The sequence below is a fragment of the Aquila chrysaetos genome, chromosome 1 (assembly GCF_900496995.4).
Source record: "Aquila chrysaetos chrysaetos chromosome 1, bAquChr1.4, whole genome shotgun sequence".
Taxonomy (NCBI): Eukaryota; Metazoa; Chordata; class Aves; order Accipitriformes; family Accipitridae; genus Aquila; species Aquila chrysaetos.
In genome coordinates, this window is record NC_044004.1 from 11,800,895 (window position 1) to 11,828,154 (window position 27,260).

At 40.4% G+C, this 27,260-nt stretch overlaps 1 protein-coding gene across 1 annotated transcript; it reads right to left on the minus strand.

The window, feature by feature from the left end:
• Nucleotides 1-575: 575 nt before the first annotated feature.
• Nucleotides 576-27,260, minus strand: HTRA3 (HtrA serine peptidase 3). Its single transcript, XM_030025754.2, has 9 exons — nucleotides 26,357-27,260; nucleotides 17,120-17,219; nucleotides 15,144-15,366; nucleotides 14,260-14,454; nucleotides 11,574-11,606; nucleotides 10,785-10,899; nucleotides 4,663-4,711; nucleotides 2,743-2,838; nucleotides 576-1,538 (listed from the first exon to the last, which is right to left on the minus strand). Exons 1-9 carry the CDS (start codon nucleotides 26,778-26,780, stop codon nucleotides 1,373-1,375), a joined length of 1,401 nt encoding a protein of 466 aa, XP_029881614.1. The 5' UTR covers nucleotides 26,781-27,260; the 3' UTR covers nucleotides 576-1,372.

Below are 27,260 nucleotides of genomic sequence, written 5' to 3' on the forward strand. Positions count from 1 at the left end.
TTCTAGCTGCCCCAAAGATGCACTCTTATGCAAAAAGGAGTTGAAGACACAAGAACCAAGTCTAGAAAGCACAGCTTGCTGTAGAAAACACTCTAGATAGATATCCTGTCTCTTTGGGAACGGTAGCAATATTTGCTAAGAAAGAAGATAGTTGTGTGGTTTAGGATACCTAGGAATACGGATTTAGCTCCTAACAACTTCTGTCCTGGCTTTATTACATAAAAGTCTCACACGCTCTAGCTGTAAAACAGGGCTAATAGTGCTTCCTTTCTGTTTCTTGTCCTGTACAGGCAGAATTGAGGACAACAGGATCCCAGCTAGATGATGTCCAAACGACATCAAAGCACAATCCATAAATATGAAAACAACAGTGTAAATAAATTACTTGTGTGCAAAGCATTTCTAAACATAATCTAAATAAGGGCAGAATAATTATATCATAGGGCTGCAAAGGGTTTTCATAACATCAGGGCCCAATTTTCTGTAAGAAAATTTTCTCTTGGGAGAGTCTATTCCAGCCTGAGAGAAGAGGGAGGGAAGACATACTTCTTTAAAAAGAGGTTTACACCAACACATTATTTGTGTAAACTTTAATCTCCTTACAGTAGAAACATACACAGTACAAGCCAAAAGTAGTGTAACAATTTTACAGCAAAGCTTACCAGTAAAATGCAAAACTAATTCGTATCAAATTCTTAAAAAACTGTGCACTTTCTCAAACTTAACTTTGTTCAGCACATCGTTTTGATTTATATATAATAAGGCATTAATTCTATAAGAATCATTTACTATATTCCAAAATCGCATGACCTAGGTGTAACACTCTATAGCCTGATACCATTTTTGTTCCTTTCGATATTTACAGATTTAATCTCCCTGCATTGACATGTAGCATAGAAGCACTAAGAACAAATACAAGCTTTGCCACTACTAGGTTCACATTGAAAAAGTTACATAAAAAAAAGCTCAATTGTGCATTGCAATACCTTGTTTCTGCTGCAACCATGTTAAGAATAATTTCCCCTTTTGGCATGCTCCCTCACTTCCAGTAGTATTTTGGTCTTTCAAAACGCAGAACTGAATCTGCTCTGAACCTGCAGGAACTGGAAGTGGACACCATTTCTACCAGCTACCCAAAATTTGTTTTCCTCCTCCCCAGAACACAGTTCTTAAATTTCTTTGAAAGTTGTATCTTCTATAAATGGCATAATTGAATTCATTCTAGCTACTATATACAGAAATGGCTCAGGCAATTAAGTTAGTCCACCTTGTCATTAGTCAACAGGAAGTATAATTACTGTAGCTGTAAAGGAGGTATCTAGTGTTCCAGAATAAGTGAGTTTAATTATGGTGAGAGCTTTCTCAATTCTATTTACATGACAACTTCAGGCTCAATGTTAAATAGCAAGTCATCATTTCCTCTTCGAACTTCAAGTAGTAGAGGTGATTCATTCATCACAGCCTCTTGCAGGTCACTGGAAGTCATCAAAGGACGCCCATTGACTTTAACAATAATATCTCCATCTTGGATCCCTCCTCTGCAAAGACAAAGACAAGAAGAAAAAGGCAGGAAGCATGCATTCTATGCAGAGAAAAAGTACAAAGACTGTTCACCACCTCTTTGGCTGATGTGATAAATCTTTACTTGTTTTAGTTTCCATTGAAGGGAAATTCCACCCTTCTGACTGCAAAAGAGTAATTGGTAGTACTTGCTAAATGCAAAATCAGGCTCACATTATTTCATTGAGGATTTTCTTCTAAAACAGCAAAAACAAGTAGTCTAACTTTCTTTTTGTCTTCCACAAAACTATAGCAAAGGAGAAATAGAAAAGACTTTTAGCCATGACTGACTGACTCCACTCCATCCATTTGCAATATGCTTTTCTCTCTCCAGTATGTATTTCAAAAATTGGAAATTAAACTACTCTCAAAATTTCAAGACAAGCAAAGTGTACCAACTGAACTACAGGCAAATTATTTCTCTCTTGCTGTTCAAGTGTAATCCAGAATAGCTGCTTTTATTGCCTTTGCATCTTCTTAATAATTCCTAAAATAATTTTTAGAAGTGTCTGATTTGTTTTGCAACTGTTCTGTAAAATAGTCTCTTCCTCTAAGATAATCCAAGTTTCTATTTATTAATATTGAACGTACTTTTCAAAAACAAAATTTGGTTCATTGTATTTGGAGTGTTCTTTAAATTTGCACACTGATCGTGTTTCATAATGTCATGAAAGGAGGTTGTAGTGAGGTGGGTGTTGGTCTCTTTTCCCAAGTAACAAGTGACAGGACAAGAGGAAACGGCCTCAAGTTGTGCCAGGGGAGGTTTAGATTGGGTATTAGGAAAAATTTCTTCACCAAAAGGGTTATTTAGCACTGGGATAGGCTGCCTAGGGAAGTGGTTAAGTCACCATCCCTGGAGGTATTTAAAAAGATGTGTAGAGGTGACACTTAGGGACATGGCTTAGTGGTGCGTGGTTGGACTCGATGTTCTTAAAGGTCTTTTCCAACCTAAATGATTCTATGATTTAAGAAATTCTGATATTGAAATATTTCAGTTTTGTAGATTGAGTAGAATCTTAGCACATTTTAACTTTTTTTTTTAACCTAAAAGCACAATTTTTAATAGTTTAAATACAAATCAAGACTAGTATGAGAAAGTACTTGAATATAAATAGAAATATTACCTACTAGTATCTATCTGGAGATTTATTTACGGTGAAGAAAATAATGTACTCTACATACCTATGAGAAGGTGAGTTTGGAACAACTTCATGTACATAAATTCCACTTCTGACATCAGGAAAATCAGCATTATTATGTTTCAGTTCTTCCACCAAGCTAAAAGAAGAACACAGTTATATAGCATTTGATTCCACTACAAAAGCAGTAGCATTCAAAAATTCTTATTTATTCTCAAATTTTTTTGACAAAAATGAATGACTTAGCAGTTAAATGTTTGCCCCTTGTTCTTGTGATGAGAACACAGGGGATTTGAATTTGGATTAAAACAAGTAACATAGATTTTAAGAGAATCAAAACTACTTACCTGTGCAAAGCATGCTATATTTAATGGTCTCTTACATCTGCTGCAAGAACCTGACTTTTGGTATTTGTAGCAGTAGCACAGAGGGCACTACAGATGAGCACAAGGACGGTAGCCCAGAGAGCACAGGGACAGTAGCACTCTCTGTCCTAGGTGCTGTACAGGGACAAAAGACATTCCTGCCCCAAAGAATTAATGCTGGTGATGGGGTAGAAATTTGCTAACTATTTCGCTTCTTTCATTTTGCAAGTGATTCTTAATCTGTCTTTATCTAGAACAATACAGCTTTTGATAACTTCAGTCATCAGCTAGATCAGAAATGTAAGTTTTCCAAGGAAACTTCAGTTTCCTCGTTTTCTTGAGGAATTGTTTGTGCATACCTTTCTAAAGAAAGAAGACAGGAACCAGCTGCAAAATAGAGACTCTAAAAACATCCCCTCATTTCTGAGGAGATGACAACAATTCAGGTCTGTTTACAGTGTGGGTTAAAACCCCTTTCTAGAAAGAAAGGGTTTTAAACTAATGATGGATTACTCTGCTGTCCACCATGAAAACCTGGGGTCCTTCACATGCAAAGCAAGCAAAAATGGCTGCACACAGCTTCACTTCATTTGATTTTGTACCAAGGAAGCTAACAATTAAATCACTGAAGCAAACACACCAAGGCAAGTAGCCTTTTCCTGAAAACAGGCCTGGAGACATCTTGCACTGCTTCATTAGACACCACAAAAGCAGTAAAATCTCACATCGTGTTCACTTCACAATTATGCAGAGAAACATTCTGAGTTTCTCTTCACCGGTGGTGGCCCGGTGATGTTAATGCCATTACACTGATTCCTTCCAGCTGAGGATCTGACCCTTTGGGGAGGATTGCAAGAGTGTAACTCAATAAACAAAGATGGCTTTCCTACGACCCCAGCTGGAAATTGTCTTGTTTAATTTTGTATTCTACTGCCACATTGGAAATGTGCCTACTGCTGGGAAAGAACACAAGAGTAAGAGCCCTCATTTGTTATTTCAGAATATATCTGGCTAACAGCAAGACACAAAGCAACTTGAGAGAGAAAAGGCAGTAGAGAACTGGAAGAGGGTCTCCTTATTCTGGCTTTGTTAACATGGAGGCATGAAGCTTTAGTTTTGCACTTTAGCAACTTCTTTCTCTCCAGTTAATGGTTAGGCACCAAATCTCGCATCATATGGCCTCCACTGGCACTGACAGAACTACTGCCGAACTCTCAGGCAGCTAATCTGTCATTGGCACTCACAGTCACCTGAAAGCAGCAGCTTGTTTAAATGTCACCTAAAACCTGGTATAACTCTAGACATCCTTGTCAAGAACCAAAATCCATGTTCAGGCTCTTCCTAATTTCCCTCAGCTATCAACAGGGCATCCACCGTTATCAATATTTAGAGAATGACTGACAGTGATTTTCCAGGTCTTAGAACACGTATTTCACCAATATCAATAAAATGTTTGCAGAATTCATAGAAGCTAAGGCATATCTGTGGCTTCTCTGGAGATTTTTAATGAAAGCTGAATGATGAACTTCCGAATCACTATTGACCACACCTTGTATGCATGATCATTCAGATTAAGATTACCTTTCTAAGATACTTACGCAGGTGTTATTGTCAGCATTCTGATGCCAATGAAACGTTTCTTCCCATCTGAAAACAACACAGAGGATATTTAAGAAATTTAGACAAACAATGACAAAAATAGCTACTTTGATGACTCAAAACACCTGTCAATTAAAACAGGATGTATCAGGCTGAGAGAGTTGGGGTTGTTCAGCCTGGAGAAGAGAAGGCTCCAGAGAGACCTTATAGCAGCCTTTCAGTACTTAAAGGGGGCTCATATGAAAGATGAGTATCTACTTTTTAGTAAGGCCTGTTGCAATAGGACAAGAGGTAATGGTTTTAAACTAAAAGAGGGTACATTCAGACTAGATATGAGGAAGAAATTTTTTACAATGAGGGTGGTGAAACACTGGAACAGGTTGCCCAGAGAGGTGGTAGATGCCCCATACCTGGAAACATTCGAGGTCAAATTGGACAGAGCTCTGAGCAACCCAATCTAGTTGAAGATGTCCCTGCTCGTTGCAGGGGGGGGGTTGGACTAGATGCCTTTAAAGGTCCCTTCCAACCCAAACTATTTTATGATTAGCCAGGACCCTACAGAATTTTAAATGGTGAAAATTCAGTCCTTTAGGAACAGCACCACATTTCTGTAGTTGGCTTTTAGTAGTCATGATATTGCACAGCTGTCTTATGAAAAAAATGCAGTTTGATGATTTCCTGAAGTGACTGCTTCAGCAGTTAAGTTATATCCGGTATGAAACAGTATTTCCCCTTACTTGTTCCAGCATAACTACTTCTCAATTTCTTTGAGCTTCTTCATGTTCTCATGTGAGGAAAAAGTTTGAAAAGGAGATGTACACAGTCTCCTCTAACTCCTACTGTTCCCAAGAAAAATAGTCCCAAGTAAAGGACTTAGTCCTGAACCTTACATGTCCAGTACATGTCCAGTATTCCCATTAGTGTCAGTGAAAATGTTGACTACTAAACATTGGATTTGCCACACTGAACAATCTTACATCTGTAACTGTCATCCCTGCTTTCCCCTGAAATGTTGTGGCTCTCCTCTATTTTAAAGTGAAACTAATGAGATCAAAATCAGCTACAGTAAGAGTGTCACGAAGAAGTCCAATTACTCAAAATTGAGGTCTCAAAGGCTTTGGGCATGGCTGTGAACTAGTGCGCTCATAGTGCTTCTCTAGTCTACATGGCATAAATACAAGTTTTCACTTTTTAAAAATATCCAAACATGATAATTCTCCCACCTAAAAATAATCCCCCCATCCCTGCAATGTGGACAGTTAAATGATGAAACTGTCTTCATGAGACACATAGATGACAGAATCTCTGGTGACAGTTTACTGTTTGCATTAAACAGTTTGCTGCTGGTCATTGCCTGTGTGATGCAGAAATGTGCAGAAGCACAAAGCATACTCTGGAGGCTGAGTTAGGAATGTTTACATGAAAGAAAAATGAAAATGAAAGACGGGACAAAAGAAACTGATCTGGAAGAAACAAAACAGCAAGGAGGAGATTGGGCAAGAATGAAAAAACACAGCAGAAATGCCGCTGATATAAAAGGGAATTATTTCCCCCGTGGCTAATGATACATGTAAAAATAAGGCTTGGTTTAAAAAAAAAAAAAATTAATCTGGTAACTACAGACTTATTCACAACTAAAAGTCTCATTCTACCTTTATCTTTAGGCAGGTCGGGGTATTATTTCACTCCTGTTCATGCATTAAAATGCAAAATGGCCTTCAGCCTTCTCTCCACAGTAAGTTTGCCACACTCCAAATAGCAGTTCCTACTGTAACAGTAGAACGCTACTGTATAAAGTAAAACTAACAGCTATGAGCTATGCATTATTTTAGCAGCAGAGTCTAGATTCCTCCCCTTCCCACCCTCCGACCGTTTCATATGTCAGAATACAGGTAAAAAAACTTCAGGCCTTTTGTTTTACGTTCCATTCAATTTAACCCAAGTCAAACATCTTGCACTAACCCCAAAGTTTTCATCAACAATGATTAGAAGGAATATAATTGTCCAGTTTATTAGAAGTATCAGCAGAGACTGAACAGGCACAGACAACCAGTTGTAGTGTTTTATCATCCCCAAAGGATAGGCATTTTGACGTCAGGGTTAAGTCACATTGGCAGAACAGTATGTGGCACCTGGAACTATCACTGTCATATTACATCTGCTCTGTGAATAAAAAGTCTCAAAACCTGTCATTCTGGCAATATGTGCAATCATGAGGCAGAAGAAAAAATAATTAGGAGAACTGGAATAAAGTGAGGTCGTAAATCTAAGAAGCATGTCACCAGGGTGAAGTCCCAGCAGTAGTTCAAAGAAGGTTAATATGTTGGAACAATCAGGTTGGACAAATGTGGAACCATTGCAGCTTAAAGCTGGAGCATAGCACATCAGAGAGAGATATTCAAATCGCATTTCATTTTTGTAAACACCAGGCCAGATTAAACACTGATTCCAGTGGTACAAAGTCAAGCAAACCAGCCTCAACCACTAGTTTAAACTTAAATCTGTTTTGTGTTAATAGAAAGTCACAAGCAGCTGACCCCACATATCTAGAAGCAGTTCACTATTTACGGAGATTTCTGTTCCACAGTAAGGAAAGCATTTGCTTTTCTGTTAAACTTTTCTTTTTTTGTTGATGCTTTTAACAGTAGAGATACAAACCAGAGAGATAAACACAGGCTGAAGGCAGAAGTGTTTATGACTTACAAACTGTCGCAAAAAGAACTGATAAATCCAAATTAAGGGGTCAGGTACTCAAACTCTTACAGGCATGAGTAACTCCGGCACATGAGTATCCCCACTGTAGTTGATTTCAGTGGGGCCAGGATATCACCAAGATCTCCAAGTGAAGAAACAAATCCTGCACTTTTTATTCAAGTGGCAGGCAAAACTCCTACTTTTCTGCTCACTCCTTTTGCACTTAGATCTTTCTGCAGATTGCATGAGCAGTCCTGAAAGCATTTACAAAAGATATTCCACTGCCAAACAGAAACCATGAAAATGGCTTGAGTCTGTAATGCTGAATTATGTGCAGTGTACCTTCCATGAAAACTGTATAGCTTAATTTAATCAATAGTCTGAATCTATACTCAGCAAGCCTCCTAAGCAGCCCTCATGACTATTGGTAACAATTATCTGTAATAATCATACAAATACATAGGCAAGCATATAGTTTCAACACAACTAATAAAGTGTTCTAGGGATGTAAATGAGGATTCATATAAATAACTTGGGTGTGGCCAGTGCAGAGCTCCCTCATTTCTCCTTGCCCATCTGAAATAAGGTTTACTTACTTTTCTGCCAACATTATATGAGAGGCCAGGCTGACCTCTTAGGCTGGATTTTCCTTTAATATTTTGTCAAATTGCTAACTTATGTCTTCCATTCTAGAGGATCCATGTTTGAACGCTTTCTAGTTTTACTGTTCTGCTCAAGTCTAAACTAGGAATAGATGGCAGAGCCACGACTGAAACTGCAAAGTTCCTATGGGATACTAACAAAAGACACTGAAGTAAAAAAAAAAAAAAAAAAAAAAAATCAGTCAATGCTTAAGTATATATATGACCTCCAGAAGTAAAGACAGAACACACAGATGGTTAAAACTGAGATATAGATGGAGACACTTAACTTCATGCACCAGTTTAGGAATTCCTAACTATAAAAGGAGGTTAATATTATTACTGATAAATCCAAAATTAGCAAAGGCTTTCAGACCATTCAACAGATAAATAACTCTATGCAGAGAGTGGGAAATCTTTGGTCAAAAATACATTAGGTATTATTAGGTATTACCCATGCATTGGGTAATATAGGATGTTTAGATAATAATAATCAGTGCAAATACTTCATTCAAATGCCATCCTCTCCTTCTTCCCCCTCTCTATTCCTGTACTTCAGTAGACCGTGTACTTGCAGTTATATACAATGGATGGGACTTCAAAATTATATGCCTTCTATATAAAACTGGTAATTATCTGATCAACTGAGATTCAAAAGACTAAGGTCAAGCTTATTAAAAAATATTCTGAGTATTTCCTATATGCCAGAGTAAATCTGGAAAGAGCGGTTTCCTAAGGGAATTTTATCATCTTCAGGCAATATGATATTTAGAGCAAAACGGTAATACCCTTAAACTTATTTCTATGACCTAATTGTACCATAAGGGCGGATCCCACTGAAACTACTGAAACGTAATTGGAGAAAAAGAAAACATCATAGAAACATCCAAAAAATTCTGCTTACACAAATCCCTTATATCAAGAAATAACGCCTATACAACAAACCTGAAAACTATTACTAAAGGCCTAAAAAATGCAAACTAAGTCTCAAATATGGTGAAAATATCTCCTAGAAATTCTCTTTTTCTATTCATCAGGGGCTGTAAATGACTGTTCTTCTGCCTGCAGCAAGCTAATGTACAAGAGGTACTTCAGACAAACATAAGCAAAAAAAATTTTAAAAATAAAAAAAAGTAAAAATTGCCTGTGCCCAGGGTATGCCAAGCAGTGATGGTCACACTGATGCCAAAAGTGTGAATCCTTTACCTTTGATTAGAGTATAATGCAAATTATGAAAAAAATCAGACAGTATATTACAATCACAAGATAAACTTGAATCTTTCACTATGTTTTTTCTTAGGGTTCCATGAGCAAAGTTATCTCTAGGCCCCCTAGCTGGGCTCAGGGGGTTCATCATTCTCTGGAGGCAAAGGTGCCTGAAGGAGCAAGGTAGCTGATTTCAGCAGTGGCATCTCTAGCCTTCACCGACTTTCCAGCCCCTTCACCGACCAGGAACCCACTGGCAGATGGTGGGCTTTCTGCACAAGGCTTGCATTCATGCCCCTAGAGCCATGCCTGCAGGGTGAGCCATCGCTCCTCCCTGTTTAGAGATGAGCAGTTTGGGTTCTGAATGGTAACAATCACTAACGATACAGACTTGCTTCTCTCAGAAGCCAACAGTTAGTAACCTGAGTGAATAAAGAGGTTTTTTTGACGTGTTGGCTGGAACAAAATTATGTCAGTATGAAATGTACTTTTCAGCACACAATTTTTTTCATCAACTCCCCCCGAATCAGCAAGTGAAAACAATCTAATCTGGGGAATTCAGCAAAACACAGATGAGGGAAGCCATCAGAATTGTGATGGTCTCAAATATACAAGCACGTGCATAACTTTAAAACCTCTGACTAAGCAAAGTTTCTGAAATAACAGTATCTGAGAGAACACTGAGAGGAAAATGGTGTAGGGAAACAACCCTGGCATCAGGAACTGGATGAACTCAGGAGAAGACAAGATTAATATCAAAAAGATTCAAGACAAGCAGCAGCCAACATTCACAATAAGATGAGTAGGGTGTGGACAGATAAACTGGCAAGCAAAAGAGAAAGGAAGGTTTGGCCTGGGTGAAGCATTACTAGATCAGCTTTGGCTGTGCAGCACGTAGTATGACACCCAGTACAGTGTGACAGATACGAGGCTGGACTTTTTTTACGTGCCTGAGTACTGCAGTTGTCAGTTACTGGTATATTCAGATTTACATGCTCTTTAGTGCAGAGGCTTGTCTTTTTTTCTGCCTCTCCCCCCTTTCCCATGTATTTCTTCAGGAATTAGTACACAGCTCTTCTTCCACCAGGGCCTGAGAGTCTATCACAATATCCAATTATATAGCACGGACACAGATGACCATAGCAAAATAAAGATCATCTGCTGATAGTGTTGCACGCTACACTCCATCCGTGGACAAGTGTTTTAAGAAGTTTTTACCTTATTCTCCACAGTACACCTTAATCTCCTTTTTGCTTGGACAATATGTGAAAGAGGAGGATAAGACTCCTTGAACAAGTCACCATCTGTTCTCGAGATCATTTGAGACTGTAATGACTCATCTGTGTCCTCAGAGGCCCTTTTTCCCAGATTTATACAGATACTGTCTCCTCTTCAGGGTCTGAGTAATAAAATGTCTTTCCCACTTCTGTGAAGTTGTTTTCTATTTCCAAGTCTGTGGCATTCTATACTGTAAAATAATGCTGCTGAAAGTAATAGGATCCCAGACCCATGTCTTTTGGCACTTCACCAACAGATCAGGATAATAATTAGAAGATGCCACTGTTTCTTGCAGACCTTACCTTTACTTTGTTTGTCATGCGACTCTGTGAGAAACTGAGTGATGCGGTCTGAAGGAATAGCAAAAGAAATTCCAGCTGTGACCTTCAAGGTGTTAATCCCAATCACTTCACCATCCTGTTAAGAGACAGCACCCAATTAATTTGCTTTTAAGTGACAGGGTTCAGCTCACTGCCTAGCATTTCTTGTTAAAAGCTGGTATAAGAAATTTTAGAGTGTTGTAATCACTCAAGAAATAACCATTACTTGTAAGGGAGGATCTGGGCTCTGATTCACAAACCCTTTTGCATTTAACTGGGATGGCCAGAGAGATTACAGTACAGTTTGTTCATCCAAGGTCCATCCCACCACTCGGCAAGAGAATCCCTCCACTGAGTGGGCAGTGGAGTCACTACTACCACTACAGCCACAATTCATCAACCTGCAAAAATCAGTGCTGGTTCAAAGCAATCCTATTTAAAATCAGTTGTGTGGATTAACCAGGTCCCATCTTTGCCATGCATCCCAGGTTTCACAGTGTGAATGAGCAAAACTGCTCCTACTGGATCCCATTTTCCTCACTGCTGTGTAAATTTTCCTCTGCTCTATGGGGAAATGTTTTTCATTGGTGTACGATCTGAGACCTAACCTGCATAGTCTGAAGCTAATACGCTTCAGGGTATCTGCCTACCATCAGCCTGAATGACTGGAACCTGGTATAACCTATGAATCTTTTAAAAAAATATTCTCCCACTTATTTCAAACTAGCTCCTGAAACAAAACAAAACAAAACCCAAGTCACCTGGACTTACCAGATTAACTAGAGGTCCTCCAGAGTTGCCATACTGTAAAAATGACATAAGGGAACAATAAATTGGTGCTTCACTGTAGGAAATGCAATTTTCATTTCAAACAGCATTTTGTTTGTAAGTAAATGAAAGAGAGCAGGTCATTTCTTAGGCAGCACTGAAGGACACAATATTGACCACAGAATACTATAGGTAGGTCTTACCCTACCCATTCACACCTCCTATGACTAGACTTTTTTTCTTTTCAGAAGCAGGCCTTAAGTTAGGAGCAGCAACTTACCACTCCAAACAGTTAGACCTTAAGTTTAAGAAGAATCGTTAAATAGTTAAAGCAAGTATTTTGATTCTTCTAAAGACTATCAGAATGAGGTTTTGAAATAATTAATTGCTATTTAAAGTTATATTTCAGTGAGGTGCATGTACAGGTCTTAAGTATTTTTATTCATCACTTTGGTTTGTAACATTGTTAGTCTTATTCTCCACTGGAGAAGAACACAGTGCTTTACGTGTTTAATCACAGCATATTGCTATGAGCTAGGTACTACGTAACGATTGATTTAGTAACCACAGACATGCAACCCTCTCTGAGGAGGGCATATAGCAGCTCTGAGCAGTCCAAAATTGCCTAATACCTAATGGCCTTCAAAGGAAACATCCAACAGGACTCCAGGAAATGAAAGTTGGAGAAGTTTCTCGTCCATCTTCATGTTGGCTCAACAAGTTTGTTTTTGAGTGAGGCCAGGAGTTTTCAAGTAGGTCTACTGAACAGCCAAGAGCAGCAACTTACCACTCAAAAGAAACAAAAGCTAAGTGATGCATGACAGCAACATGAGCCATAAAACTGTTTACACTTAGATAGCACTGGGCAAACCTTACAGATTCTCAGAAGAATAAAACAGACATTAAAGTTTTTAAAACAGCTTCGAAGTTCAAGTTTAAACAGAGATCAGTTTCTTACATTGTACCTTTTCAGTGATCAGAGGCTACACACTTGATTTTTATATCTGACTGACACAAAGGAACCAAGACAATGATCTTTCAGCTTTCCTCAGTATATCATCTATCATTCACTTGTCCTCTGTTTGAAGAACGTGATAAAGAACAAACTTCGGCATGTGCAGTATAGCTCCATTTGGGAACATATGGCCCTGTTTTCTCCTGCCCCATGTTCCTGCTGTCCTACTATTTCTCAGAAGGCAGCTGCATGCACATTGCTGCAGGAAAGTCTTGGCTGAGCCACAGGAATGCTCTGAATAGACCAGCTCTCAAACTCCTCCCATTCTCAAGAGAAAACTAGTGCATTAGCTAAGCACAAAGCATCCCTATGCCAGGGACTATCTTCATATTTTGTGGTTTCAGATGGCAAAGCTATTCAAATATATTGTCATTTTCCTTACCTCCTCTGCTATCACTATTCCACTTGGTCTAGCATTATCTGACACACTCTCCTAATCCTTGTCTAAACTTGCTCATTAGCTTTTAAGGGCAGTGAATGCCTAAGTATATAGAAGGAAGCAGTTTGATCTTGAGGAATGTGTATAGGCGTGAAGTCAAGAATCCCATGTTCTAATTCTGTCTCTGCCACCAATTTAGTGCGTACTCCCAAGTAACCCATTTTGCCCAAGTTTTCTTTTTCTCCTTATACAACTGAAGAGAGTAATTCCAATTAAATGTCTTAAGAGGTTCAGCTCATGGATCATATAGAAGCTTTTTGAAAAAGCTCACTTTTATGTCATATCTTAGTACAAAAAGTAATTACCCTCTTTTTTCCCATACAATTACCTTCGACAAGTCTGTGATGACAAACATTTGTGAAGCGCTTTGCATGTGTAAAACGCTAAGCGTTGACTTGTTATGTCAAATTTGACATTGAGGTCCAGCACATAAATCCTGAAAATATTTTCTTTTCAATGTATAACAGATTTAAGCCATGAAATTTCAGGCCATTTTCTACCTCAGATATGCATGCAGTGCTCTTTTTAGAATCAGTACAAGTTATATACACACCCAAGGACTTAATCTCTTTGGATCCCTCCAAGCTGCTCTGAAGGGAGATTATTTTCATGTATTTCTATATAACTTGCAGTGCTAGGATCCTTAGCTCCAAACTGTATCTCAACCTTTATGTTACTTTACATCTAAGTTCTTACTTGGAGTATGTGATGTGCAAAGGGAAAACAAGAACAACAACAAAAAAAACAGCCTTCTCCCTAAGTTCTTCCCTGGGTGTCCTGTCATTAAATTGAAGCAGATACTATCAGCTTGACTACTCCATCTGGTTCTAATGCATGGAGATGAAAGAAACTTTGGCTCTATTCTACAGCTTGCTTAGTCAGATCAGCTGAACAAGTAGAGAGAGAAATGTGTTGATTTACTGCTGGTCTATACAACCACGTGCTACTGCATGAAATCTACAGAATGAGAAGGGTCTGTCATATGTGTAACATCTTCATAGACAACCTCAAAGAGGGTAGTTTATTTATCATACCTTTCACACCACTAATGCCTGAACGCAACTTACAGACACTGTATAGTCTTTTACAAAAAGAAAGGCCTATCACCAATTTTAAACAAAGCTGCTTTTATTTAGTGGTTTCATCTTTCAGAGCACACACTACCCTGCTGAATAGGTGGGGATTTCAAGGTCCCAGGACTGCGAAGCTCTGCTCCTCACATACCTAGTACTTACATTGATAATAGCATCTGTCTGAATGTAATCCATATCCGAGTCCCGCAGGCCAAGTTCTTTGCCATCTCGCTGAGCAGTGCTGACAATACCTGTTGTCACAGTGTTCTGTAAGGCAAACGGACTTCCAATCGCTACCACAAATTCTCCTGGCCTCAGATCAGCAGAGTGTCCCAGTAACAATACTGGTAGTTTTTTCTTAAACACAGAAAGAAAGAAAGAAGCATTAGTTTATACCTGAAAATAACCTGATTGGAAAGATCAAAAACTAGGAAGAAGTTAGGAACATACAATTGTCATTACATTAATGAAAGAGCCACTCACTATCATATACCTAAAACTTACACCAGGTAAAATTAGTATACTGCAGGGTGTTACTGCTTTAAACTGTCTTCAGAAACAACCTGCTAGCAGCAGTACCTTGCAAATTGCATCCAGAAAAAAAAAAGTCAGCAAGATTCTGAAACAGATTTTCCCGGTTTTCAGCAGATTGTTCCCTCCTCCTCCTAGAAACAGCATACAAACCAGCTGTTGACCAGCCTGCTGCTCTCCCTACACTACGTACCACCTTGCAGTCCATGTACTGGCACAAAGCTAGAAGGATTAGCCAAAATAGCCTGGGTCTTCAGGTAAAGATAGTAGAATCTGGCCACATATTAACTGAGCTGCATTTTTTTTTTCTGCATTTTTAGCAGTTCCTAGCACAAATGACAAAGTAATTTAATTCTAAGATATGAAGAACTTGCAGGCCTGTATTTCAGTACATAATTTTCCCCGGATACATTTCCAAGGAATCCCTAAACACATATTCCAGCCAATCACTCTGTACTAAATGAAACTGAAATAGGGTTCCCAAATTAATTCATTCATTTGTTTATGGCACTCACCTTAGGGTGAATCTTTATTGTTGCAATGTCAGATTTCTTGTCAATGTCTTTGATGGTTGCTTCATAGGTATCTCCATTCTGTAGCTGCACTTTCAGCTGTTGTCTGCCTGATATAGCATTGGTGCTTGACACCACATGGGCATTGGTCACAATTAAACCAGAATCAGACATAATAAACCCCGATCCACTGGAAAGCGGGACATTTCGACCAAAGAGAGGGTGCCTGTACAAAAGCAAGTAATTATAACTCATAAGAGAAGCATAAATTAAGAGATTATATTAGCAGTCATTTACCACCTTTCACCCTGAGAAACAAGAAAGCATTTGATGACCAATGTTACAATCCTTACAAAAATTAAATTAAAAAAAATTGACAAAGAAAGGATCCTTTGCTGAAAATTGTGACTGCTTTTAGTCAGCCAGGGAGATAGGAACTGAGGTTTTCAGACAACCCGCAGGGTCCTTTTCCTTTGGTTTCCAATTCTGTCTTTGTAGGCTTACTTGCAAAGAGGCTAGGTGACTAAAAGGGAAGGAGGAGCAATCCATCTAATCCCACCAGATGCTGCTTCTATATGGAAAGTAAATGACGACAGGAAATAGTAGGGCTGACAAACGGACTGATCCTCTAGTGGGGAAAAGAGGGAAGAAGAAGGAACCTCGCAGCAGGAAAGAAGAGTAAAGGAAGAGGTGATGCCTCAGGGAATCATGAAGCCCAAGCGTACACTGGCAGGAAAAAATGTGGAAATGTGAAAGATAAGAAATGAAAAATACTAACAGTGGGTAAAACTTGGTGGGAAACAACATTTGCTGCAATATAGACAGTTAAAAGACTTTATAAATAAAGTATTATGACTTTTCTCTATGAACAACTGCTGTAATGAACTTAGATTTGTTAGAGGAACAGAAAGTGCCTGAGCAGTAGAAGATGAGAAAAGGTCCACAAATTCTTCTTTCTTCCAAGATGTGGTCCTTATTAGGAAATTGTTTGAAAGTTCTGGGCTATTCAGCAATAAAGAATTGGAGCCAATCCCAGGCAGAAGGCAGTATCACAATTAGCGCCCAGCAGGCTGCTGGACAAACATTTACTTATAGGGACAGAACAAACAATCTTAACTACATATGCAGAGATCTTAAACATCTTCAATTGTAACATTCTCTCAAAAGACCAATCAGCATGTGCATAAATCTATGTCTTAGAAAACCTGATTATCTTGATTGTGCATTTTAAAAAAGCCTATAAAAATTCTCCAAGAAATTCTTAAACCTATGCAAAATTAGAGCATTCCAAGCAGAAAGGTATTCAGGTAATGGAGTAGATATAATATTTGCAGTAATTTGTTCTGACAGCAGGTTGGTTTGAGCACTCAGTGTTAATAAACCTTCCTCCCAGGTTGTTTTGAGCACTCAGTATTAAACTTGCCGCCTCAGCTCCAGCTTCAGTACACTGAATATTAGTATGTTTTGGTCAGCAAATTTAGTACATTTTTTTCCTATCAGAAATCGTTTCTGTGTTTAGATAGGTTACATCTGGTCAACATGCTACCTCTTAATGTTCTCCCTGCCAAAATAAAATCACCTCTCATTGAACATAGAATAAGCAACAAGGAGCTATGTTTTTCCAGCTTACCTTCTGGACTTGGTTTTTTGGGTTTTTTTAAACTGAGGTAATAAACATAATCCAATAAGCAACACATTTTAGTGAAGGCTGAAGAGACCTCCAAAGATGAGATAGACTTATTTTATGGCAGACAATATGTATTGTAAAGTACTGTAAAGACTTTAAGCCCAATAAAATAGATCTACTAAACAGGAACAAAACACATAAAAGGGTGGTTCTCTGGATAAATGAATCTGCTGTAATGTTTCAGAGTATTCTGTGAACTTCAAGAATTCAAAATGAAATTTACTACACTGGAAAATCTTTGTAGACCATTGTTAAACAATGCAAATCAAACACAAAGAATTGAAAGTGTTACCTGAGGAAAAGTTCAATGTGCACAACTGCAGGTGCAATTTTTTCCACCACATCTGCTATGAAGTTGAATTTGTATCTTGGGCTGCTGGACTGTAGGTGACCTATACTAGCAGAAAGAATTGGATATGTTAATAAGACAATACCCTTTTTTACCAAGTAGGTGAGATAAATATGCCTTGAATTGGTCTGTTTCTCCTACTGGGATAGTTTCCAAACAGGTATTTGAAAAGGAATCAAAGTCATTAAGGTTGTTCAAAACTTATCCAGCATTTTGCTTGTTCCTGAGAAAACTAAACATCAGCATCACTTGGTTGTAAGTTCTTTGACTTTCTTGGAAGTCTACAAACCTTGTTTGGAGTATTTTTCTCAGGACAACTACTAATTATTATCCAAAACACATAGGGTCATAGGATAAATCAGGTTGGAAGGGACCTCAGGAGGTCTCTAGTTCAACCTCCTGCTCAAAGCTGGGTCGTCTACAAAGGCAGACCAGGTTGCTCAAAGGCTCTGTCCACTTGGGACTTGAAAACCTCCAATGATAGAGACTCCAGAAATTCTCTGGGCAACTCGTCCCACTGCTTCACTATCCTCCATGACGTAAAAGTTTTTCTTATATCTAGTCTGAACCTCTGTTGTTGAGACTCATCTTTCAACTCACGCCCAATGTTTCTCATCCTCCCGCTATGCACCACTGTAAAAAGCCTGGGTCCATCTTCCTGATAATTTCCTCATGAATGGAGGAAGGCTGCTGTTAGGTCCTCCTGACACTTTCTCTTCTCCAGGCTGAACAAGCCCAGTTCCCTCAGCTTCTTCTCACAGGAGATATGTCCAGCCCCCACAACCATCCTCATGACCTTCTCCTGAACTCACTCCAGTTTGTCAATGCCTTTCTTGTACTGAGGGGTCCAAAACTGGATGCAGTATTCTAGGTGTGGTCTAACAAGTGCTGAGTAATATAGCTGCAGTATTTGGGAACTGCATGTAGAACCTAAGTTAGGATTTTTTGAAGTAGACACATTAGAAATCTGCTGTAAATTTTGCACGTAAAAAGTTTTGCAAATTCACATTTAAGCTGTCACAAGCAGCTGCACATAGCAATAGATTACTAAATACTAAGTGTTCTAATAAAAGCCAGTGCGGTACTACGTTACAAAGCACTATACACAACACTTATGAATACTGAATATAATTCTGTGGAATGAAGATCTTAGAGAGGGAAAAAAAGCCCACAGCATCCTGCCTGCTAATGTCATAACATCCTGGATTCTAACATCACAACATCACAGAGTAATAATACTGCTTGTGCTAGAACGTCATACTTTCTGCGACCCCTAATACATGGGGACATATAGCCACGTATGTTAAACACATGTTAGGGGACATATCACCACACTCAAATAGCAATCTTTCATGTTCACAGCCTGATGCTTTAAAATTGACTATGGGATCTAGGGAAAGGAGTAAATGAGTTGTAATCAGATACAGCAATAACATTTCTGGCTTTTTTCAAATCTGGTGCAACACTGTTTATCCCAGAAGATGTAATTCTTCTTCTCCCATTTAGTCAGGAGGGAGAGGCTCTAAGTTCTAATTTCTAAACCATATCAACTCTTCAGAAGTGATGCTTGCCCCATCATGATTTGCTCTAAGTTCAACTCATGCTGAAGGATGAGCTTACGCCACAGCAGCTCTTGTGTACCAAGTCAACACTTGGTCTTAACAGTTCTAGATTTGCCTATTTCTAGATCACATAACACAGTAATAAGCCCAGATACAGATTCTGTCTTTTGACAGTATATACTTTTCTTTCATCAGCTGCTCTTTACCCAAGTCTTTAAAAGGAAACTAGGTAGGAGGCATCACACAAGAAGGAAAGACACACAGAAAAGAAAGGAGAGAGAAATTTAGGAGAGTTCTCATGTATTTTGGTATTCTGTGTAGTTCTTAATTCAAAGATCATTTTCACCAATCCTTATCTGCAGGTGTTTTACTGACCGTTAAACCTTGTAACTTGTAAATTAGTTGGGATGATTACAGCACCATGGAGTCTAACTTATTTACAAAAAAAGTCTCACTGATCTATTCTATTCTTTGAATGACTTCATAAGATAGTGGGTGACAGAGAACTAGTTGTTATAGTTCCTATAGCATCTCAGAAAGTTTTCACAATAAAAGTGTTAACGGACCTATGAAGTCAGAAAGTGAGAGGCCTTACATTACCACAGTATCCAAAAGACCTGAGGCAAAGACAGGAACTTATGGAATGGACCCAACACTGGTACCAAGGAAGAAAGTATTGAAGAAACCAGATCAAGACAATTAGGCATTTCTCCATAGAAGTCCGTGAATTCTTTTTCCTGTTAGTGGACATGGGATTTACTTCTGAGGGGAAAGAAACCATGCTTACATTTAGCAAGCCAAATTTATATGATATGGTATAAACAGAAGGGACAACTTGGCAGGACTAGATTCAGTCTATTATTTTTATGTACATTCTCACACACTCTGAAAAATTCTTCTAACCAATTGAATATGCTTGTTTCAGTACTTAGTTTAAAAGAGACACCACAAACAAGAATCACAGAGGACCGTCAAATATAAGCACAATATACTGTTATTTATTTTGCTTACTGGGCCACTGAAGATTTGTCTTACCTTCAGTTCACAAGCAGCTTGCCTGATTATGCAGTATATCCTTTGAAGTCTACTAACTTGACTTTGAATGCTTGCACACATAGCAGTGTTCACTGACAGGATGTAACACTATCATCACTTTTATCTTAATAGAAATGACTATGCATCTATGAAAGACAGTTGGCTAGACCCTCAGCTGATGAACTAGCATAGAATTGGGGGGGAAAGCATGGTGAACACAGGCTTTCAGTTGGTGTAAATCAGCATAGCTCTAAGTGAGTCCAGGCAACTAAATCCCTTTGTATCTGCTGCGTGCTAAACTCTTCTGCCCATGCCAAATTGTAAAAGCACTGCACGTGGCCAAAAGCAGAGGAGGACACCTGTCAAAGAACTCAGTTTTGCACCACTCCTGAGTAGCCACCAGGGAAACATCATCAGTTGCAGTGGCTTTCCAGGTAAGATTTGGGGTAGGAAGAGAGAAAAAGTCTGAAAGATAACAGATGAATGTAAACATGGAAAGAGCCAAAGAAAATAAAATGCAGCCCTAGGGAGAGGAGACTGTAAAACTAAAGCAAAGCTTGTCTTCTTTCCATACCATAGTGGAAGCATTTCTCAGTCTGAGCAGAAGTCCAGAACCTCTCTGCTGGGGTCAAAAGACAAGAATACTCAAACCTGAAGGTAAATCCAAATCCGCACTATATATTAAAGGGAAATCTGAAACAAGGGAGGATGAAGAATAACAGACACGCAAACTTTGTAAGAAAAGTGTAGCTGAAGATCTACTGGCCTGACTAGAGATGAGCTGTTCTTACTATTGTCTGGTGGGGACTAAATACTGGTGAAAACTGATTTACAAAGTTGAGATGCCTTCATAGAAACTGATCTCTCTTGAATCAGCTTCTGCCAGCTGGGAGTGATGAGAACCTTTAAACACATTATATGACATGCCAGGAACTCAAACTGTGGACTTGGAAGATGTAACTGCAAACTAACATTTACTCTCACACATACAGCCCTATTTAAGGGAACTGAAATGTTGGTTATTATTAACAACATTTTAGTGCATAGTTACTAAACTGTTGGTTTTCATCAGAAGTTCTCAATATACTTTAAAAGGGAGGAATTGCAGCCTGAGAAAATGAAGAAGGAAGAAACATCCAACACTGTGTAAGTTGTGTAAGGTCAGTAGCAGTAGAATCAGGGCTTTACATCAGACTTCCAATCTACCCTTTAATTTGCATTAGTTGGTAGACACTAGCTGCTGCTACTGTTCTTACTAAAACATAAAATTAAACATGTGTCTTTTTCTTTCTTTGTCCTCCCCCCAAATACTCTTGCTGTCTTGCAGAGTTTCACACAGCTCTCAGACCTCTGCTGGACTTTGAATGTAAAAGCTCTGAGTTTACAGAAGCTTTGTGTATTTTGACCTATTGACCTACTGAGATTCGCCACGTATTTTTTCAAAGTCTCTCAATAACATCCATTATTTTCCATGTTATTACTGCATGTTCAAAATCATCTCACACTAACCAAAGCTAATTTATCTTGGCAAAAAGCCATCATTTAATCCAATTAACTATCTGTTGTATAACCAAGATATCAAAGGTGCTGCAACCAGGTTGTACTTGAAGCAAAAACAAATTTATACTGTATGAGTCTTTAGCTGTCTACACATTTCTTAATCAAAAGAACTAGATTTTCCCAGTCTGCTCCATAGCCACAAATCAACCTGATTTTCAGCAGATCTGAACTCCCACCCTGTCATTTCAGTTAAGTGATTAGATCTTCAGCTCTCCAGCTCCTCTCACAGAACACTCAAAATCCAGATGTAGATGTAAGTGCATAAACTGGAGTTAAAGATGTTCAGCCTATTTTGTAAAATGTGGTCTTTTATTTCCAGTTCTATGGGCTCCAACTACATTGGATTTATATGGCTAAAGCTAAGTGCCTGTCAGGTAGGTGTATCCTTACTATCAGCTTAAGGCTTTTCCTGGATGGTAGTGTTATCTACAGGCTATGAGTTCATTTAATAGTGTTTTATTTACTTTCTTGCAGAGACAATAGACCCACTCCAATCTCATTAACACTGCTGTAAATCAGGAACAACTCCAACAAATTTGTACAGTTAAGCTAGTATGAAGGGAACTGGAAAAAAAATTCAGCAGAAATAAATTGTCATAATCCCACTGAAGACAATAAAGCTAGACCAATTTACATTTGCAAAAGACTGAAAGTTTCTGAATATCTGCCAACTTACTCCCTGTAGAATTAAATCAAATCACATTCAATGCTTTCTTATAGACAATACATTGTATTAAAATCCACAATTTTATATTCATTAAGAATTTGTGAGCCTGGGAAACTCATTCTTTTAAGGCTGTTCCCCCATCACCCTTTTAAAACCAGCTTCAGAAAAGATCTGTGTGTTCAGCAAAATTATTATGTCTAAGGGAGGACTGCAACCTGGCAGATCTGATCACCAGGGATAAACACTGTCCCTACTGTGCTTTCATGGAAAGAAGTGAAAGACAAATAAAAGATTATAATGTCTCTGCTTAAAAAACAGAAACATCTGCTGGAAACATAGGTTCATGGGCAGCTTTTCTGATGAATTCAGCATTAAGATCAAGTTGCATAGCTGTGCACTGACCATAAAGCCTTGGTGAGTTTAATGCCACATTATGGTTCAGGCAACTTGTTTATACAATGGATGTCTACTGTGCACAGATGAAAACAATTTGGTGAACCAACACCGAAGTGGCTTTCTTGTGCAGTGCAGCAATGACAGCAGCCAGACGGAGACAGACTGGCACAAGCCTTCCAGCACAGACACCTCACTGCCTCACTGACTTCAGATGCTTGTTATTCCTCCTTCCCAAGTGACTCTCACAAGGAGACACAGTGAGAACATCTCTTTCCTGTTAGCTATCCTATACAAAGCAGTGAAGTGCTATACTCTGAATGATATACCAAACACTGTACAATATTCATCCTCACCTGCAGGAACTCAAAACAAACTCAGACGTAAGGAAAACAATCAGTAAAGGAATGTGACTAGAGTTTGCATTTCCAGCCAACACCTTGCAGTGCATTTCCCTAAATACAGCTGGAGGCAGCTGTAAAGCTTTGATGACAGTAATACCAGTAGGAGACTTCAGTATCTCTTACTAGGCCAACTTCTCAAAAATGCAAGTAATGATATGCTCAGTTGTTCCTCTGTATCTTCAAGGTTATGTACAGGCACACTCCAAACACCCCATGTAGAACTGTGTGCAATGGCTCTGCTCATGCATTAACTGTATTTCAAACATTTCTTTTAGGGAACTGAACTTTTAAGCTCATATCTTGCAAAGATTTGACTGCCATGGGTGAGGCTTACATCATGACCACCTTCTGAGACTGAATTCAGTTAAAACAATGCAGAGGACAGACATTCTCAGGCAGAACCCTGCAAAGGATCAGTGTCAAACCCAATGTACTTGTTTTCTGTAACTTCTTTCCTCAAAGGTTTTCTAATCAATCTTTTTGTTTTCCTTGTTGCACTGACAAAATAGCAGCCTTATTTTTCAAAAAAATAATTTTTTGCTTCCACATCCTAGGTAAGAAAATACAAATCTTTCAACATATGAACTGTCTTCACAGAAGCCATTAGCAAAATAATATCACAGGGAATTATTAACTGTACTAAGAAAGTTGTACTGAGAGATCATAAACAGCCCTTTGTGCAAGAAAGTCTGATGTAAATCAGCCATAGGTTGCAGGTGACCGTGTGAATCCTCTGAGTGAGGAGTTTGACACCTTAATAGATCATTATGTGGCATTGTTAAAACTTAAATTTGCTGCAGTGAGAAACAGGGCTCTGTAAGAATGGGTCTTTGATTACAGAGGTTGTCTTCCATAAATATTTATGCCATTACTTACACATTACCCTGTAACAGCTTGTCTTTCTCACAGTAGGTGACAGAAGGCAGGGAAAAGCTAGCTGCTTCAGAAAATTCCCTATATTAAGGTATCTAGTGTTGAAGAGAAAAAAAAATATATATTTGTAGCATATAGTTTAAATTTGCCTAGGAGTTCTGCTCAGATGCATCAGGCTAACTGTATGAGTAATAGTTTTCAGGGCATAGGCATACTGAAGAACATCAATGACAGAGTTCCTGTATCTCCATGCAATACACACCCCCTTTAGTACACTGTATCTAGAACTTGCAATTTGGCATGTTGTTCTTCAAGCTAATCCAGGACTTCAACAAGGAAAAAATATTTTCAATTCTGTCAATTTTGCAATTATCATGCAGTCATCCTGAGCACCTCTTTCCTCCCTTCCTTTCTGCACCCTTTACTATCCTTTACCGCTCCTTTTTCATGCACCCTCGCTCATGAGACTTCTGTCACTAGGAAACCACAGCTAAGTTTTCTCAGCCCATCTTGGTTTATCACAGCCAGAATATAACTTAGCATCAACATAAGCAACTGGAAATGTACAGGAGTAAAGGTCATTGCATGTTCAGAAAATGGCCTAAGTCACACTATGTAAGGCTATCGTTATCTGAGATTGTTTTAATATATGTATGGTTAAGTAAAACTGGATTTACTTCATAACTAGCTTAGCCCTTCAAACTCTGAGTCATCTGAGGCCAGATTTCTTTCAAGAACAGGGAAAAGGGAGAAACTCGACAGTAATTTTAAACTGCCGACTTTCTTCTAAACCTCTCATTACAGCCATTGCATGTTATTGTTAAAAAAAAAAAAAAAAACAACAAAACCACCATAATTGAGTTCTATTCCTGGCTCAACCACCAACTCAGTCTGACCTTGGGCAAGACACTTGGTTTCTTTGAGCTTCAGTTTGTGCAGCTGTAGAATTGAATAAAAAAATTAAAACTTAACAGAGAACCAGATGCTTCATCTAAGCTGAGGTTTTCTGGGACAAAAAATTAAAGCCAAAATAAAGTGAACACTAAAATAGTTGCTTGAAAAAAAAACGTTACCTCTACCTCATAGCTCCAAATTCCTAAGCCTATTAACAGTAGATTCAGGAGGATTCCTTAAAGAAAATGTCATATATACCAAACCCCAAGCACTCAGTAAGCCCTTAGATGCAGGCTAGCTCACTTATTTTGGTTAAACATTCTGATTATTTCACGTGGATCAGTTCCAACCAAGTATGAGGAGTACTAAAGCTAATGGATGCTGACGTGAAAAGGAACAGGCAAACAGCAATTTATAACTACAAAATACTGGAGAGACTGATCATTGCAGCTCCAGGCTGGCATCTGGAGCAATTCTTGACTCTGACAAGATACTCCTAAAGGGACTCCAGGAAGACAATTTGATGTCCTCCTCTCTGCACCACAGTTCACCTTTTCTGAAGAGCAGTCTATATGAAAGGTCTCCTATTCACAGAAAGGCTACAACAGTAGCCCTTTTCCCTCTGACCCCTCCCAAAAATTTTGGCAAGTTTGCTGCCTATGAATAAACAGGATGGTTAGTGGTTCACCTGACATAATGGAAACACTCATGCATGATTTAGAACTCCATTATGCATATGACTTTTCTTTCCAGGAACACTATCAGAAAGGTAACAGAAGCAAACACTTAAAATAACGTATCAGTAAGTACGTGAAAAGGTATTAGCAGCATTAACGCTTCCATAAAGTGACCCATTTTAATACTAAAAAAAAATTACCAACGTAAGTGATTCCTGCAAACGGAAGACCATTTGATATCCTGAGTGTCAGTATTTTAAACTGTAAAGGAGGTTCACAGGTATTTTTTCCCACTTTAGACTCTACAAGGCTACAAAACTTCTTGCGAAAAGAAAACAAAACAGGCAAAAGACTATGTTTTAGGTGTTTTATATATATACTACTCAGTGCTTTTTCTCCCGTTTGAGCTACATGGCTTTAAGACACATTTTCTGCGTAGCAATGCCTGTCAGGTGAATCCAATTAACCTCCCATACAGCACCAGGGAAGGCCCCACAGCACAAGCATTCCCGGGTCCCTGCTCTGCCCGTGCGGGCCACGGTGCGACGGATCCGCAGCGCGACCTGCACAGGCAATGCCACCGAAACGCCCCAGCAGCGAGTGCCGGCGTTACCAAACGAACGCGGCGCTGGCGGGACAAGAGCAAGTTGCAGCGCTGCCCTGCCAGCGCGCCCTGCCTCGGCAAGGGGCGACGGCTGAGGACGTAACGGCTGCCCTGCCCCGACGGCCCGACGCCCTCCACCGAGCTCGCCTCCATGCTGCCGAGCGCACTCACCTCCTGCTCACCGGCGCGACGCCGAGGCGTCCACGGCCGCGCTACCGAGCGGAAACCTTCCCAGGCCTCAGCCCGAGGCCTCTAGCCCCCACTGAGGATCCGGGAGGATGATTTTTGCCATTCAGAAAGGACCTGAGCGCCCCTTCCCCACGCCACGGCGACCGCTGGCAGCCAGGCAGGCGAGGTGCCTTGACCTTGCAGCCTCTTACGGTCCCTGGAGCCAGCCAGCCGTCCCAGGTCACTGGAAAACCATGATTTTTCTTATCCCGGACACCAGCACGCCCCTGCGCTGTCCACCCGCCTCCCTCTGCCCCACGGGCAGGCCCCACCATGCTCCTACCCGATTCACAGGCTCCCTTCTGGACCTGGGCGACGGCGGGCAGGCCGTGCTGCAGCGCCTTGCGGCTCACCGCCTTCAGCTGGCAGATGTTGTCGTAGGTCCGGCCGTCGCTGCCGCACACCTGGGCGCTGAGCTTGCACTGGCAGACCCCCTTGGCGAAGCGCTTGCCCATGGGGTAGCGGCAGTCGAGGCTGTCCCCGCAGGGCGGGTCCTCCTTGCGGCCGCAGGAGTCCCCCTCGCCCGCGGCGCAGATGAGGCAGCAGTTGCAGCGGTCGGGGACGTAGCCGCTGGGGCAGCTGGGGCTGGGGCACTTGGAGACATCGCAGCGGGTCGGGCACTTGGCTCGGGAAGCCGAGAGCTCCGCGGCGCCCGGGCTGCAGCTGAGGGACAGCAGGAGCAACGGGCTCAGCAGCGACACCCGCATCCTCGGCGGGCTGCTGGCGGGGACAGCGGCGGAGAAGGGGTGCGAGCCCGCCCGGCCCGAGGGGAGGCGGTGGGGGGGAAGGTGCAATCGCGGTGCAGCGAGGCAAGGGAAAGTCGGGCTTTATGCACACACGGGCGGGAGAGTCCCTTCTCCCCCGAGCGGGGCTTTTGCAGGCGGAGCGGGAAAAAGCAGCAGATGGAAGGAAGGAGGCTGGAGTACGAAGCCGCAGGGTTAAGGCCGGCTCCGTCCGTCCGAGGCGCGGCAGCTCAGCTGCTCCCCGGGACTAGCTCGCAGGGCTGAGGCGCCGAGCCATGGCCAAGCTGCCGCGCAAGGTGAGCGCCGTCCCCAGGCGGCCGCGGGAAGCAGTGAGGACGGCGCCGAGCAGAGCGGCAGGGTTATATGTAGGACGCGCCCGGGGCCCCCGCCGCCGCCGCCGCCGCCTCCAGCAGCAGCCGCGGGAGCTCCGCGGCGGCAGCGACG

Coding starts and splice junctions, on each gene's coding strand:
- HTRA3 (XM_030025754.2), bottom strand. CDS start 26,780: ATGCGGGTGTCGCTGCTGAGCCCGTTGCTCCTGCTGTCCCTCAGCTGC. Junction 4,712..10,784: donor GCATGACAAACAAAGTAAAG/GTAAGGTCTGCA, acceptor TGTTGTTTTCAG/ATGGGAAGAAACGTTTCATT. Junction 1,539..2,742: donor CCAAACTCACCTTCTCATAG/GTATGTAGAGTA, acceptor TTGTCTTTGCAG/AGGAGGGATCCAAGATGGAG.